Source organism: Ammospiza caudacuta, chromosome 4 (genome assembly GCF_027887145.1).
Source record: "Ammospiza caudacuta isolate bAmmCau1 chromosome 4, bAmmCau1.pri, whole genome shotgun sequence".
Classification (NCBI taxonomy): domain Eukaryota; kingdom Metazoa; phylum Chordata; class Aves; order Passeriformes; family Passerellidae; genus Ammospiza; species Ammospiza caudacuta.
In genome coordinates, this window is record NC_080596.1 from 3,285,664 (window position 1) to 3,299,984 (window position 14,321).

At 35.3% G+C, this 14,321-nt stretch overlaps 1 protein-coding gene across 2 annotated transcripts in view; it reads right to left on the reverse strand.

The window, feature by feature from the left end:
* Window positions 1–14,321, reverse strand: part of TLL1 (tolloid like 1) — a 126,133-nt gene that overhangs the window by 64,382 nt on the left and 47,430 nt on the right. For both annotated transcript variants that reach the window (XM_058803297.1, XM_058803296.1), the window contains 2 exons: window positions 5,290–5,400; window positions 1,407–1,487 (listed from right to left, as the gene is read on the reverse strand). In XM_058803297.1, the coding sequence (XP_058659280.1) occupies window positions 1,407–1,487; window positions 5,290–5,400 (192 nt within the window). The remainder of the gene's footprint in view (window positions 1–1,406; window positions 1,488–5,289; window positions 5,401–14,321) is intronic.

Consider the following 14,321-nt stretch of genomic DNA (forward strand, 5'->3'; position numbering starts at 1 on the left):
GATTTGGACACCACAACAGGTGTTTCTGAACAATTTTTAAGTTCGTTTGGAGATCTGGCCAGTTGATCAAAATGGATCCCTCAAAAAGTGGTTAACAAATCCTACTCAGTGCCGTTGAAGCCTTTTTTCTTATTCCTGGTCGAAGATTACATTTTCCCTCTGAGAGAATCCCCTGTGGTACCAGCTGCACTTGAGTGTTAATGACCATGTCAGAATCGGGGAGGATTCCAGGGCAGAGTCATGGTAAGGAATGTCGGCACAGCCCCAAGGCTGAGAGAGCAGCAACAGGAAGACAAGGAAGAAGCTACAGCACAAGGCAGGGAGGAAGCTCTGATACTTGGGAAGAAAAGCCTGCCTTTGTGACAGCCAACATGTAACTGGAATCGTACCAGGAATTATACAGAAAATTCCAGGGTTTAAAAAAAAAACCCAACCAAATATATAGGTACAGCAAATGATTAACCTTTGTAATTAAATGAGTGTGTAAATGAGAATTACACAAGAAATTACACACAAAGTGTCTATAGTATAGGCAGACTCTTTACGGAAAACTATTTTTACATTTAGTATGCAGTCATTACTGAACTACATCATACACTTATTTAGATGTTTTACTATTCCAAATAATTTTTATCTGTGCTCTTTAGAGGTCTAAGCAAGAAATTTATTCCAAACTGCACCCAAAAGATGACAAGAACTTATGCAATATTAAAATTTTAATTCTCCTTTAAAGAATGAAGATTATATATCAAAGCACCTCTGCAAAGGCAGTTACCGTGCTCTGAGTAACACAACATGGTTCAATTACAATGGAGTTGCATATAATTTCCCTTTTGAAGTGAGGTTTCACACAACATTAAAGTGATGTCTTCTTGCATCAAATATAGAGTGTAAACTCAGCCAGAGTTAGGGGAGATTCCACTTCTATGTGCTGCTCAATTTAACTACATTCATACTGACAAGAGTATGATTAATATAAAAATATGCTTGTTCAGCACAACACACCACAAATGCTTTACAGTATGAATCATCACAGTGCCCCACCTGGAGCCAGAAAAAAGTAGGAAACAAACTAAATTAGCAGCTTTGCAGCATAGTCTACTTGCAGTGAAAAGACACTGTACTGACATTAGTTAAGCCCATAACTGTGAACACAGTCATAAAACAAAGTTAGGCAATTTTTAACATAACATTTAAAACTATGTGCTTTAGCTTTCAGATTTCATGCTGGGAGAAGAACTCTAAAGAGTTAATCTCTTCATTACTATTCTTGCACTAATAATTTTTTAATTTGTTTATGCCAATAGTAATACAGAAAGGCTTTAAAGTGTTAAACTACTATCATCATTAATGTTCATGATACACTATCACATCAGGCAACTTGCTAATTTAAACAGTGAAAATACCAGAGCCAAATCTTCTTATCCTCTCTATAAGCTGATAGAGGGCACCGCGTTTTTTTGACATTCCATGCTCTCCAAAGCCACCTTTAAAAAGAAAAGAAAAAAAAAAAAAGAAAGGAATTTCCAAAAGTTAAAACTGCAGAATTTTACACACACAGCAACCATATCAGCCTAGAGAGGCATCCTAAAGGAAGTTTCATATTCTTCAATAATTTCCATAAAAACATTTCAAGTACTCTTGACAATGTGATAAAAACACATGATTAGCTGAAAATTTTTCTAATATGCATTCCATGAATATAAGCCAACATGTCTTTGTTATTCAGGCAAGTCATGACAATTACATCATCTAATTATTATTTGGAGCTTTTTTTCTTCCTGCTGACCTTGACATCCTCAGAGCCATATTGATTGACAGCTAAAAGGGTTACTCTCAAAGAAATTTCCTGAATGCATTCCATAAATTTCTCATTTCAAGGGAGGGGAAGGAGAAAAAGCAAACAGTCAAAGTTCCATCAGAAAACAAACAAACAAACCAACCCAGCAAAACTTAATATGGTTGATTTTGCCATGGAATATTTGTTTTTCTTTGCTAGCATGCAAATAGAGATGTCAATGCTCTTTTAAGGCCTTGAAACATCACATGTCGGTGTATACTGTAGTAAGACCTGGCAGGTATACACACATATATGTCTGTGTAATTACAGCAGTCAATGAAAGCCTAGGATAGGAAGTAGTTTATTTTAACATTTACCATGCCATTTACAGAAATAAAACACATTTCTGGGTTTACTATATCTGAGTCTGCTACATCCTCCCTTCACACATAAACCTTTTGCAGCTACAAGTGGCTTTTCAAACACCAGTAAGGCAGAAGCAATAACACTGACTACACTACATGAGTCAATTAAATAATGCAGAATTGTTCTGAAAGTTTTGTGATTTTAGAGGTTTGCAGCAAGCTGTATTTTACAAGTCAGTACTTGTTATAGGACAAGAGAGTTTCTAAACTACTTTAACAACTGAAAAGGTAAAAATATACAAAAAACCAGACCACTGAAACCTCCAGCACCACTAAAAAGGCATTTCCCAACTTTCTATAACAAATTTTAATATCTATGCAGAAAATATTTTTTAAGCAGCAACTTGAATTCATATTAGAGATGAGAAAATTCCCTATAAGGCAAGTGAGTGTGTGGCTGCTCAGTGAATAACAACGTGCCTAATTATTTGCATTACACTGTCACATAGCTGCTGGCTCTCTTGGGAAAAATTTTCCAAATTTTTAAAAACATTTTAAATAGATGAGGTAATAGATCAACACATTCCTTTCCAACAAGTTACAGGGTAACTATAACATAAAGTGCAGAGGATAGAACATGGATCATCATTAATGTAATTGTCTCTCATGTTCACATTCATCTTATAAAATAAGGCTTATAGCCAAGCATTCCAAATAAATATTTAAAAAATCATTATAAGCATCAACTGTCAAACATAAAACGCCTAAAGAATCCATTAGTTACTGAAGTGTTATACTATGTTTTTAGGGGGAAAATAACCCCAAAACACTCTTCTGTCTTATTGCAGTCTGTATATTTCATTTAGTGAAAAACCAAAGAAAAAGTCTCTCACTTAACTAAGCTGTCTCTCATGCAACCTTGCCAAGCCATATAGACTAAAAAAGTTTTAATTCCTATTTGCTGCATCTTCTCATAATTCAGGCAGGATAAGGAGGATACTTTTGGCAGTTCGGACTTATAAAGCTATAGACAAATGTTATCAGCTTTACTCTTTTTTTTCTGTTTACGGTGATTATGCATTTTGCTTGTACAAAATGAAAAATGAAATGACAGAGCCATACTCCAAGAAGCTCACAGATTATCTGACCCTGCAAATCCAGGCAGATAATCCTCACGAAAAGGAGCAGTCACACAATGTGAATCACAGCCTGTGAGGCTCAGGATTTTAATTGGAGTTGCAATAACAATTGTGACTCCACTACTTCCTCTTGATGGTTTACAACCAAGTATCTAATCCTTCTACCTGATATCACCTTTAGTCTGTGAAAATCTACAATAGAAATTTCTCAGAAATCAAGCTTACAATTCATTGCCATTGTGTCTGTAACAAAGACCAAATTTTGTATTCTAGATTACAGATACCTAGGATTGCTTTTATTCCTTTTCCAGTTGCTAAATTACGTACGTGAAGTGTGTATGTAAATTGACTTCTCTAATGCTCTTTTTGGAAAGATCAAGAATGATGAGGGTTTGCTGAGAGCAGTTATGAAGTCATTAACCTAGGAGAGTTTGTTCTCTAAAGTTTAGTCCCACTGATCATCACAATTGCATCGACTCTTGTTGTGCGATAAAGGTAGAAACAACTGGTGCAAATGCATTAGCAATACTTAACAGGGTGATTCAATATCCTGAATAGGATACCATCCACAAGAAAACATAATGTGTATGTCACAAAACAGGTAAAAAAGGAAAAAAAACTAAGTATTAGAAAATTAAATATAATTTTTTAAATGCTTAGAAATTTGTATATTTGTGTGGAAATTAAAAAATAACAATTTTGCAGTTCAAAAGTAGAAAAGCAAAAAGAAGTGGGAGTCAGCAAGCCAAAGAAATCACTTGACTGGCCCCACTTTAAGGGGAGATGACCAACGTTGTTCTGCATTTTTTCAACAAAACTAGTGCCTGAGATATCTTCAAAGGCAATTAAAACTATTTGGTTGGAGGAGAGCAGAGAGACCACTAATTCTATTAGCATTTCAAGATCTAGTCCAGATCTAGATGATCAAAGTTTTCCTGTTTTGGAAAAACAAGTAGATGTAAAGGAGATAAATTTTCAAGTTGTCATAAAAATACTCTAATCACAGTATCTACCTAGAATGAATAAAAATATTTTTAAATATATCAATATTGAAAGCTTAAATTCAAAATTGATTCTTTGGTCTAAAAATTTTTTTCCACATATCAGGAATAAGTTATGGTAGCTCAGTTCCAGCATACATAAAACATGCTTAACAGAAAACAAATTTCAGTAATAAATTTTTACATTTTTAATAACATTTTTTCCAGACTTTTTCTCAGTAAGTTGGCTTTTTTTGTATCTGAAAGTTTACAAAATCTAAGTTATCAATTTACTAATCACAGCCTGAAAGCATAAATATTTTTAGACATTAGACAGACATCCATTTAGGCATGGATTATGTTTTCTCTCTTGCAAACAGACATTTACACATTAAAAAAATCTCTTTATCTATCTGTCTGAATACCCAGCTGCCTCTGTTAATCAGATTGCAGCTTCTGGTGCTAATGCATTGTATGTTAACAATAGCATAGAAACATTATTAAAATGTCAAATAGATAGTTGGTTTTTTAGTTTTTTGCATGCCTAGCAAGGATGATGAACACATTCTAGTGTTTCCTCTAGGTCTGGGTACAGAAATGGATGAAACAGTAAAAAAAAGCAAAAGGATAGGTTGCAATGCTAGGTTTCCAATTTTGCCTCCAGGATACCACATATGTTCTCCATAGTGTGTTTGGGCTCTGCTATCAGGAACTTTCAGTGATGAAATCAAAGCTTTGTACAATTTCCTTTCCCACATGACCACCTGCAGAGTGGACTCTAATCTTCCTGCAAGTTTCTGTTCCTCAATTCAACAAGACATTTTTAAACAGAAATGCTGGAATAAAATTAAATGTTTTGCTTCTCTTTTCCCTAATGTGAATCTATAGCTTTTGTTTAACAACTTCTTTAAGTGTAAACTAAAGTTATCCAAGACATTATACTGACTTTGCACATTTAAAACACAAATTGTCTTCAGAATTAACTAACAGGAAAAATAAACTAAAACAAGTTTGAAATAGCATACCTGTGTTATGGCCAAGTCTTTCGTTGGAGTGCTGCGTAAGGTCAATCGTCCTGTCAATTTGAAAGATTTTTAAGTCTTCATCATCTAAGGCAATATCTCCCCAAAAGACAGCTTTAAATAAAAAAGAGCTCAATTTAATTAAAGAATTATTGGACAATAAAGTCAATCTGAAGAATATAATGCCATATTTATAACTTTTGGGGGAAAGTATATGACAGATATATATTTACAGCACATATATTTCCTTACTGATCTACAGTTTTATGCAGAGAAAATAAGAAAACTACCTAGTAAAAGACTAATAACTTATTCCAGAATCTTTGTCTATTTGGTTTCATTGTACATTACCTAAATGCAGTAACAAATCTAGAGTCATTCTATAAATAAATTTTTAGCATGTAGTTTTCTCTAAGTACAAAAAAGCATAAAAGACCCTGAGATGTCAATATTTGAACTATGAAGTAAAATATATAAATTTCTGACTAAACAGAACCTTTGCATTTCCTAACATCTTTCTAAAAGTAGTGATTATGGAAGGAGTTTTTATTATGCTTAAATTGCTTTCTATATTACATTATGTTTTGCTCAGATCATTAAATATGTTTTCTGTTAAACTGAGAAAAGAAAAACCCTAAAACCCTTTATTTTTTATTCTCCCCTCAATTTATTTGTATGTTTTCCTCTTGTAGTTAATCTCACAATTAGGATGCTTTCAAATTCTTTACTTTTCAAAGCTCCAGTCTCTTTTTAACTTTCCTTTGGCCTTTTTGGTGGATTTCTTCTTCTCTCTTTTCTTTTTCTTTCAGGTTTTTTCTTTTTCACTTCTTCATAGGTAACTCATCTTCCCTAAGTTGCCCCTACAACTCAGTGGACCATGATACAATCCCACTTCCAGGAATTCGGGATCTATAACCTCAAACTTTCATCTCTGCCTATTTCTGCAGAGATTTTATCCTGAGTTCTCCCTGCCAATTTAAACTTAGCATTAAAGCTGAACTCAACAGCCATATTCTCAACTACTGAGAATGAAGACAACAGAGCATGTAGCAATTAACAAAAGTGGTTGTTTATCATCTTTATCCAAATTCCTCCTTTTCCTGTTCCCTCAGAGTCACAAACCCCTGGATTCAATCTCGGTTTCACCTTCAACTCCTTTCCTTCTTTCCCCCATCGAGGGAGACATCAGTAACTGCTTGGTTGTTTGTTACACAGTTCTACAGAAAACTTTCTTTGCTTCTACCGAAATAAACCCTAGTCCAAAGTCCAGCTATTACCAAATCAACCTCTCTAGTCTTCCTCCATTCACACTGATCCTAAACGTTGCTGTTAAATGTCTTCTTCTTCCCTGTTTGCTGTTTATATCACACTTTAAAGACCACTCATCAGACAATATTCTCATCACAGTAGTTTCATATTGCTGCAAAAGTTACCCATTTCTCAGAATAAGATGCTCGCATTTATTGGTGTTGAATTAAACCCACTTTAAAAAAATAGTTTTTACTTAAGCAAAAAGATTGGTATTTTAAACAAGTCCAAGGTATTGTGTTGCCTCCTCCAGTTTACATGATTTTTCCTGAACAAAAGGCAACTATGAGAAATTATGTTCACTGACTTTACCTTGCCTTGTAAAATGCCTACAAAACATCCCCAGACCATCTGCACAGTGCTAATAATGAAATTATTAGTGAAATTAAAAATGAACCTTTCAATTCACAGCAAAACCAACATTTTATGTTTCCTCCAAATATTAATATTTCTACACACATAATTTTTTTACAGAAGATAATGGTTCTTTGAAACCACAAGCACTTGAGACAATTACTGAAACTGTTCAGTCTAGCACATTGTGAAACACCGTCCTTCCAAGGGTCACTGTTCTCATGCTCACGTTGGACACACTGGGGACATCCTTCCTCTAGCTAACTTGTTCTCACCAGTGATGGTTTTATCATCACATCCATCAAGACACAAAGCCAGTGACAGCTCAAGATGTTTGTGTCTCTTTTCCCTTAAGCTCCTTGGAAAAAAAATCTCAAGTTATCAGGGTTTTGAACGGTGAAAGAAGTAAGTCAGTAGTCTCCATCTGTTTGAGCTAAATATTATTTATTTTTATAAACATCTTCTGGAGTTTTCTGTTGAATGCCATTCATAATGAGGACCTCTGTATAAGCACATGGACAGATTGCAAACTTGAACAATCAGAACAAAGTTGTAAAAAGAAGAAACTATTAACATTTCTGTCTACAGAGACACAAGGTGCCCCAGCAGAAGTCATACAGATTGCCCACACCAAACTCAATGAAGTGCTAAAGCTTAGCAGCAAGGCCACTTTTCTTTCCTGGTGATATTGAGAGTTAACAAAAGGAAGATTCCAAATTAACAAAGGATGATGCAAAAGATAGCCCGCTGACAGAAATGCATTAGCAGAAATCACTTTGGTTTCTGTGTGTAATACTGATGTATAAATAGGAAAACCCAAGGCAAATCAAACTTCCTACTAACAATAAAGTAGAAAAAGATGCATCTGGTGATGATGATGATCTTGTCCTGGTGATGCATCTTTATCACTTTTACCACTTCACTGTGGTAACATTCACTTAAAGATGAAAACTCAAATACAAATACTAATTTATGTGAATTTGCCTGACATAAAATCATCGAATTTGTGTGTACATATGTAAAATATAGTGTTCAGGCAGTGTGGAGTAACTTTGTTGCCTTAGAAAGGAAAAGAAAGCTATTTTTGTTAAGCTTCTGGTGCATTATTGTATTTTTTATTAGTAACCAAGGACCAGGTTGAGTTTACCAATAATATAACCACAGTAATAGAATAATAAGTCCTGATACAAGTGTCACGTAAGCACAAACAAATATGTGACCAATAGCAGACACATACTAAAGAAATATGAGTAACCACTAAGATCAGAAATAGGTAAGATTATTTGATTAAAATACAATGGAAAGTTTGGAACTTTCTTCAGGCCACTGGCTCATTTTACTCAAGGCAATTCTGTTTTGCAGAGGGCAATAAACATGCCAAAACACAGAAACCTTGATAAAAAGATCTCATTTGACTTTAGCAACAATTTAATAAGTGTCACTTTATTTTTCCTGAACTACACCTCTGATCTTCTAAATGAATTTAACTTTACCTAGCAAAAGAAACAACAGTTTACTGGAGGTTATTTAATTTCAATGTAGTCCAAGCAAATATCAACTGAAACAAAAAGGGAGCTGTTAATTGTTTTTTAAAATTTCACCTTTTTTCCAACTAAAGGCCTGCACTGAATATTAATTCTGCCCTTCAAAGCCTAAAGCACAACCCCAACAGAATTATCAAAAAGGTTTAAAAATTATCCCCCATAACTATTAAAAATATCCTTTAATTTTTGGGAATGCCAGTTTAAGTGTCAAAATACTGTGTAACAAGAGAAGACCATAGTTTTATCTCCTGCCTTAAAGCTTTTATGGCCTGAAACCATCTGAAGAAGTCACTCTGTATACTTCATCATGTCACAAACCGATGTTAACGTTACAGAAAGCAAGCAGAGGATTGTTTGGGTATGCAAGGCATGATGTTAAAGGCTTTGCTAAGAGCATGTTAGGATTAAGAGCTTTAGTAGCTCCCTCTAAGGAACTTCTGACAGACTTGATCAGTTCAGCTGTTCAGTCCTTTTTCACACATATTTAATTAATATGTTTCATCTGGAAAATTAACAAGAATCTGATAATCAATTGACTAAGCAAGGAAATAAAACTGAAACAAATGGATAGAAAAACTTTTAAAGTGATCCAAACAGAACTTAATGTACCTCTACTTATTTAAGACTATGTAATATTATCTCTTATCCTACCTATTTATCCAGTGATCACAAAAACTTGATATTACAGGTGGCTTTTGTGTTTATTTTGAAAATGCAAGACTACCAATGAACTTAAGAAATATCTGTTGAATATCTGAGACAGTATTAATTGCAGAGAAAAAATATTCCAAATAGCTTTTATTATATAAAGGTTCTTAAGAAAAAGGAAAATGGACCTTTTTGTCCAGCACTTGATAAAGACAATACTCTATCATGCCAGGTAGTTTTTGGTTTTATTTTCTATTTTCATATGTTTTATATGGCCCCAACACGATGCACCTAAACAAATTGAACAGCGAAAATACACACAGCAGTTTCTGAAAGGTGGACAAAACCTGGTTATGCAGTAAATACATGTTTTCCTGCAACAGGGGAGAAGGATTTTTGTGGAGCTGTTAAAATAGAGAAGACACTTAACCAGCAGATGCAGTTCTGCTCTGCTTTCACACAACTCAAAAGCTCTCAGTTAAACAGCACTTTTCTAAAAGGTCTTATAAAGACAAAACACTGCCACAAAAGCAGACAAGTTTGCAACCTGTAGCCAATTAGCTCACCAGCACAAAACAAACAGGAAAAGAAGTAGGTTGTACAATTTTCACAAAAAGAGAGTTGAGCTATATTATGTTTATAGATGTACACACATGATATGAGTCAATGAGCACATACAGTGACAATAAAAGCATCTTTCACAACTTTCAAGATGTCTGGAAGAAAGAAATTATTTGCTAAATACCATAGGGCTGCAATATGTAGTAGGATGGCTCATTCTAGGAATTGAAATATCAATTAACATGTCTGCAAGTCTGCAAAATATAGACAGGAGTATGATCTTTATAACTGCAATAAAAGATTTATCTACTTTAAGCATCATAATTCCTTCTACAGTTTTGCTTTTTAAAACTCAAGTCATAAGCAGCCATTTTTTAATAAAATATATTCCTGCTAGCATTCATACCAATATTAGTAACAACATAAAATGCAAGTAAGTTGGGATTGCTGGTGTTTGTCCCTACAGCACAGCAGCACAGTCAAAGAAAACCAACTTGACCTTGGGGTAGGTCAGGAGCGCTCAGCTAGCCCGCAGAGACCAACACCACCCAGAAACCATTCCCAGGGCCTGATTTGCTCTGATGACTCCTCAGGCTAGAAACATGCTCAACTGAGACCTTCCCAAACTGAGATGTAAACTGAGATGTAAACTGTGATCTTGTCCTGTGAGTAGACAGAATTTTGACAGAGGGATTACTCCTATACCGAGAAGATACCAATGAAAGGATTAAGGAAATACTAGAAGACATTTCAAAAGCAAAGTCTCAAATTTTGGTATGCTACTGGGAAGGCAAAGTACATTGAGTTTGTGTTTCATCCCCATTGCAGAAGCTGCCAAGAATGGACAACAAAAATATTAAATAAACAGAAAACTGTGAGGCATAACAAGGAAATCTGAAGAGCTCCTTTAACATCCTTAAAGGTGATATGCCCAACACAAAAAGTCTGCCCAGTAATTCATGCAGTAGGAGGTGTCAGAAAGTGTGCTGGACAGCTTCAGGGCAGATATTCATCTAAATCCACATGCACAGCAGCTCTAATCAGCAGACTCTTCTATAGCTGAGTCATTGAGCACTTCCCTGTACCGACACAGCTATGAGCACTATGTTCTGTCTTGGTGAGTCACTATTCCATACAATCCGTTCACAACTTACATAACTGCCTCTAAATCTGAACAGAAAATTGAATGATTAAAGCTAAATAAGTAAAGACAATTTTACCTCATTACAAGGACAGCAACATACACTACTGTAACTAACCTTATTCTGTATTACCATTGTCTTCAAATCATTTCAGTATTTGCAAGATTTTCAGGTGCAATACACTTCTTTTTTTAGAAATTATCTGAGAACAAGACAAAGGGCAAATAAACAGCAAAAGATCTTGTGCATAACCATGAGCATAACACAGCACACCATACTGTGTGCTGTGCATTCATTGCTCATCACAAGTGCTACCTTCAGCTGTAACTGTGCAATAAATTTCCACATTGCCATACAGAGCCCACAAAACTTTCAAGTGAAAGTTAATTTAATCAATTGTTAAATAATTATCCAAATCAATTTGCCCTTTTATTGGACAAAAGTATGTCAGAGAAGGGAAGTTAAGTGAAACTTTAACAGCATAAAATAAAAGACCAAGGTAGCCTATTTTCAAAGACACATCAAAAATTAGCTATTTCGTGATTTTCAGCATGCAGCATTTCCAAATCTACACAACTCTAAGCAATTGTCACTGAAATAATAGATATATACTGAAATAACTTATATACTTGAAAATTTCACATAGGCACACCTGAAAAGGAATGTAACACTTCTGACAGGCTGCTTCCATGTTTCCACATAAATTACATAAAATAGAAAGTTCATCAACACTCATAACCAATTCTATTTTTCAAACGCACAATTAGAAAACAATTTTCCCTAAGCAATGTATCATTTCCACTTCTATCAGAAAACCAAATTATGATGATTGAATACTTTAAACATCTCCAGATTGCACACCAGTTGGAAATTTATTCCTGCATACTTTTAAATGTGGCATCCCTTGACAACAGCTCACACGGACACAAAAAGCTATCCAGAAATCAGCTAGCTTGTATGTGGTAATGATGTAGCCTCAGAATAACGAATTTTAATGCAATTTACTAGCATCTTTTATGGCACCATTTCCATGTTGACAGCATTACCTGCAACTCACCAATGTCTCACATCATCCACCCCTAGAAATCTTCCCAGTGCTCCCCATGGACAACACTTCTGGCTTCCTTCCTTCCTTCCTTTGACCATGTGTTCAGATTTGTAAGTAAGATATTGGCAAGACAACCTCCCTATTGGGATATTCAGGCACAATATACTTCTCTTAGAAATCATTAAAACAAGACAGGGCAACTAACAGAGAACTAACTCTCTATTCCTGCTCCCAAGTTACACTTAGGAGCCCCATCTGAGGTATGCAGCATTTCAGTACAGCCATTCCACACTGCCAAACTGACCTGACTAGGACAGAAAAATAGCCAGATAGAACCTGACTGGGGACACAAAAACAGCTGTAGAGCCAAAGGCAGGAGAAGAGAAATAATTGCTGGAAAGCCATCCACCATGTCACAGAGTGAACTCGTTCCAGACAGCCCTTCCAGGAGCACGGCAGTCACTTCACAGGGCAGCTGGGCCACGGGGTGAGCGGCACGCAGCACTGGGCCACGTGCTGATTCTTCAAAGCAGCAAACACCTCTGATATAAAGCAATACTCATGAGGAAAATGGAATAACTATGACACCCTTCTCTCTTGGTAAGTGAAGTAGAACCTTCAGTTACCAAAAGAGACACTTGTAGAGCTTGATCTTTTTGAAAGGAGACACTAATTTGTTAAATATGCGTCTTCACGGCACAGATAAATCTCAATTTACAGATATTCATTTACTCTGAGCTAATTCCAGTTTTTATTTAGTTCTTAATTTCAAAATAGTGATTTTATTCAAATCCATTTTCCTTCTGCCTTTTTTTTAGTGACAATTTTCATATTTCTTTAAAGTTAGTAAAATAAAAATAAAAACTTCAAAAAAGCAAAGACAATTCTGACAGAAGTTGCAATCTTAGGTAAAAGGACAAGCTTTACTCCTGAATTTACTGCAGTGTGTTTTGAGGACAGGCTCTTCAATATTGCAACAGCTACTCTGTGAAAGGTTTTGTTCTTGGTTAAGCTGCTCAGCCTGGCAAGCTTCCTGACTTTCAGTAACTATTTTCTTTTTTTGTGTGGGATCATCATCAACACCACATGTGCTTTGTAGCTGATAAAATCGATTCCTCATAGAATGAGGTAACCACTGAACTGAAGGCAGAGGACACTGCTCAGCAAACAGTAAAGGTGCCTGCACACTGCTGGCAAAACAAGCAGCTACACAGAGAACTTTATTCACCACTCATGACTGCCTCTGGCCAGATATTGGCAAAACAAAGCTACAGAGAAATCATCTCAAGGACACCCACTTATCCATCCTACTATTAATATGTCTTATTATAATTCTCTACTATTTCAAGTTTTTAGTATGCAGAAACAGTTAGAAGCTTAAGAAAATATAAATTGAAACATGAGGCTTTCTTCAGAGTTTTTATTAACCACTTTGAAAGGAAAGCCATAGCAAGAAACCAGTGACTCCTGGGAAGATCCATGAGTGCCAAAAATATAGGGCAATCACATATAATGTTTGTTACCACAGCAAAGGCTGAATTGCTTTATGTGAAACCATATGCAAGAAAACCATCATTTCCTGGCCCTGTTACTCCTTCTGCCACTGAACAGCAGAGCAGAGAAAACAATTCTCCATCTTTCTGGGAAAGTTGCTCATCACCCGTAGCAGAAACCATTGCAGCAATATTAGCTGAACTTCAATTTAGTGATAACTCTCTGTGAGTTCTGGCATAGGAAAAGAAGCTGACAGGTCATGAGGGGTTTTTGCTGTTCCCAGACACCTGTAAATGCTGAGTTCTTCTGCTATAGCTAGCTTTCTTAAGGAGGCTAGAAAAATATACCGGGGCAAATTCAGATCTGTATTATCACAACAGTCATGATTACCCCAGATAGTCCTGTGTGACCACTATGATGCTGTAACATTCACCTTCATTTTACTTTGAAACTTCATTACCTTGGACAGCCTTAGGGTAAAGACCTACAAAATTAATTATATGGCTATGCTTTCTTACAACAGAAAAAAAAAAAAAAAAAAAAAAAAAAAAAAAAAAAAAAAAAAAAAACAAACTCAATGAGGCAAAATTATTAAAGTGAAATCTTTTTTTAAAATATTGGAAACTCATAAATATTTAAGACTGGAAAGAAAAAATTCTAATTTCTTCTGAAATTAAGAACAGATTTTAATTATTTCAGTTACTTAGAGAATAAGTAAATGGATAACTTCAGAAATAAGCCATATATAGATGAATGGAGAAAAATCCTTGTTGGAAAGACAGTTGTCAGTCTGAGTGTGCCACCTACATGAAACAGCTGTTAGGGCTGAGACAGACACAGCAGCTGCACAAGGCCTCCCCAAAGATGCAAGTCTTAGACATTTTCATTCAAACACCAAGAAAACAGAATATCAGCACCAAACCAAGTGAATTACAA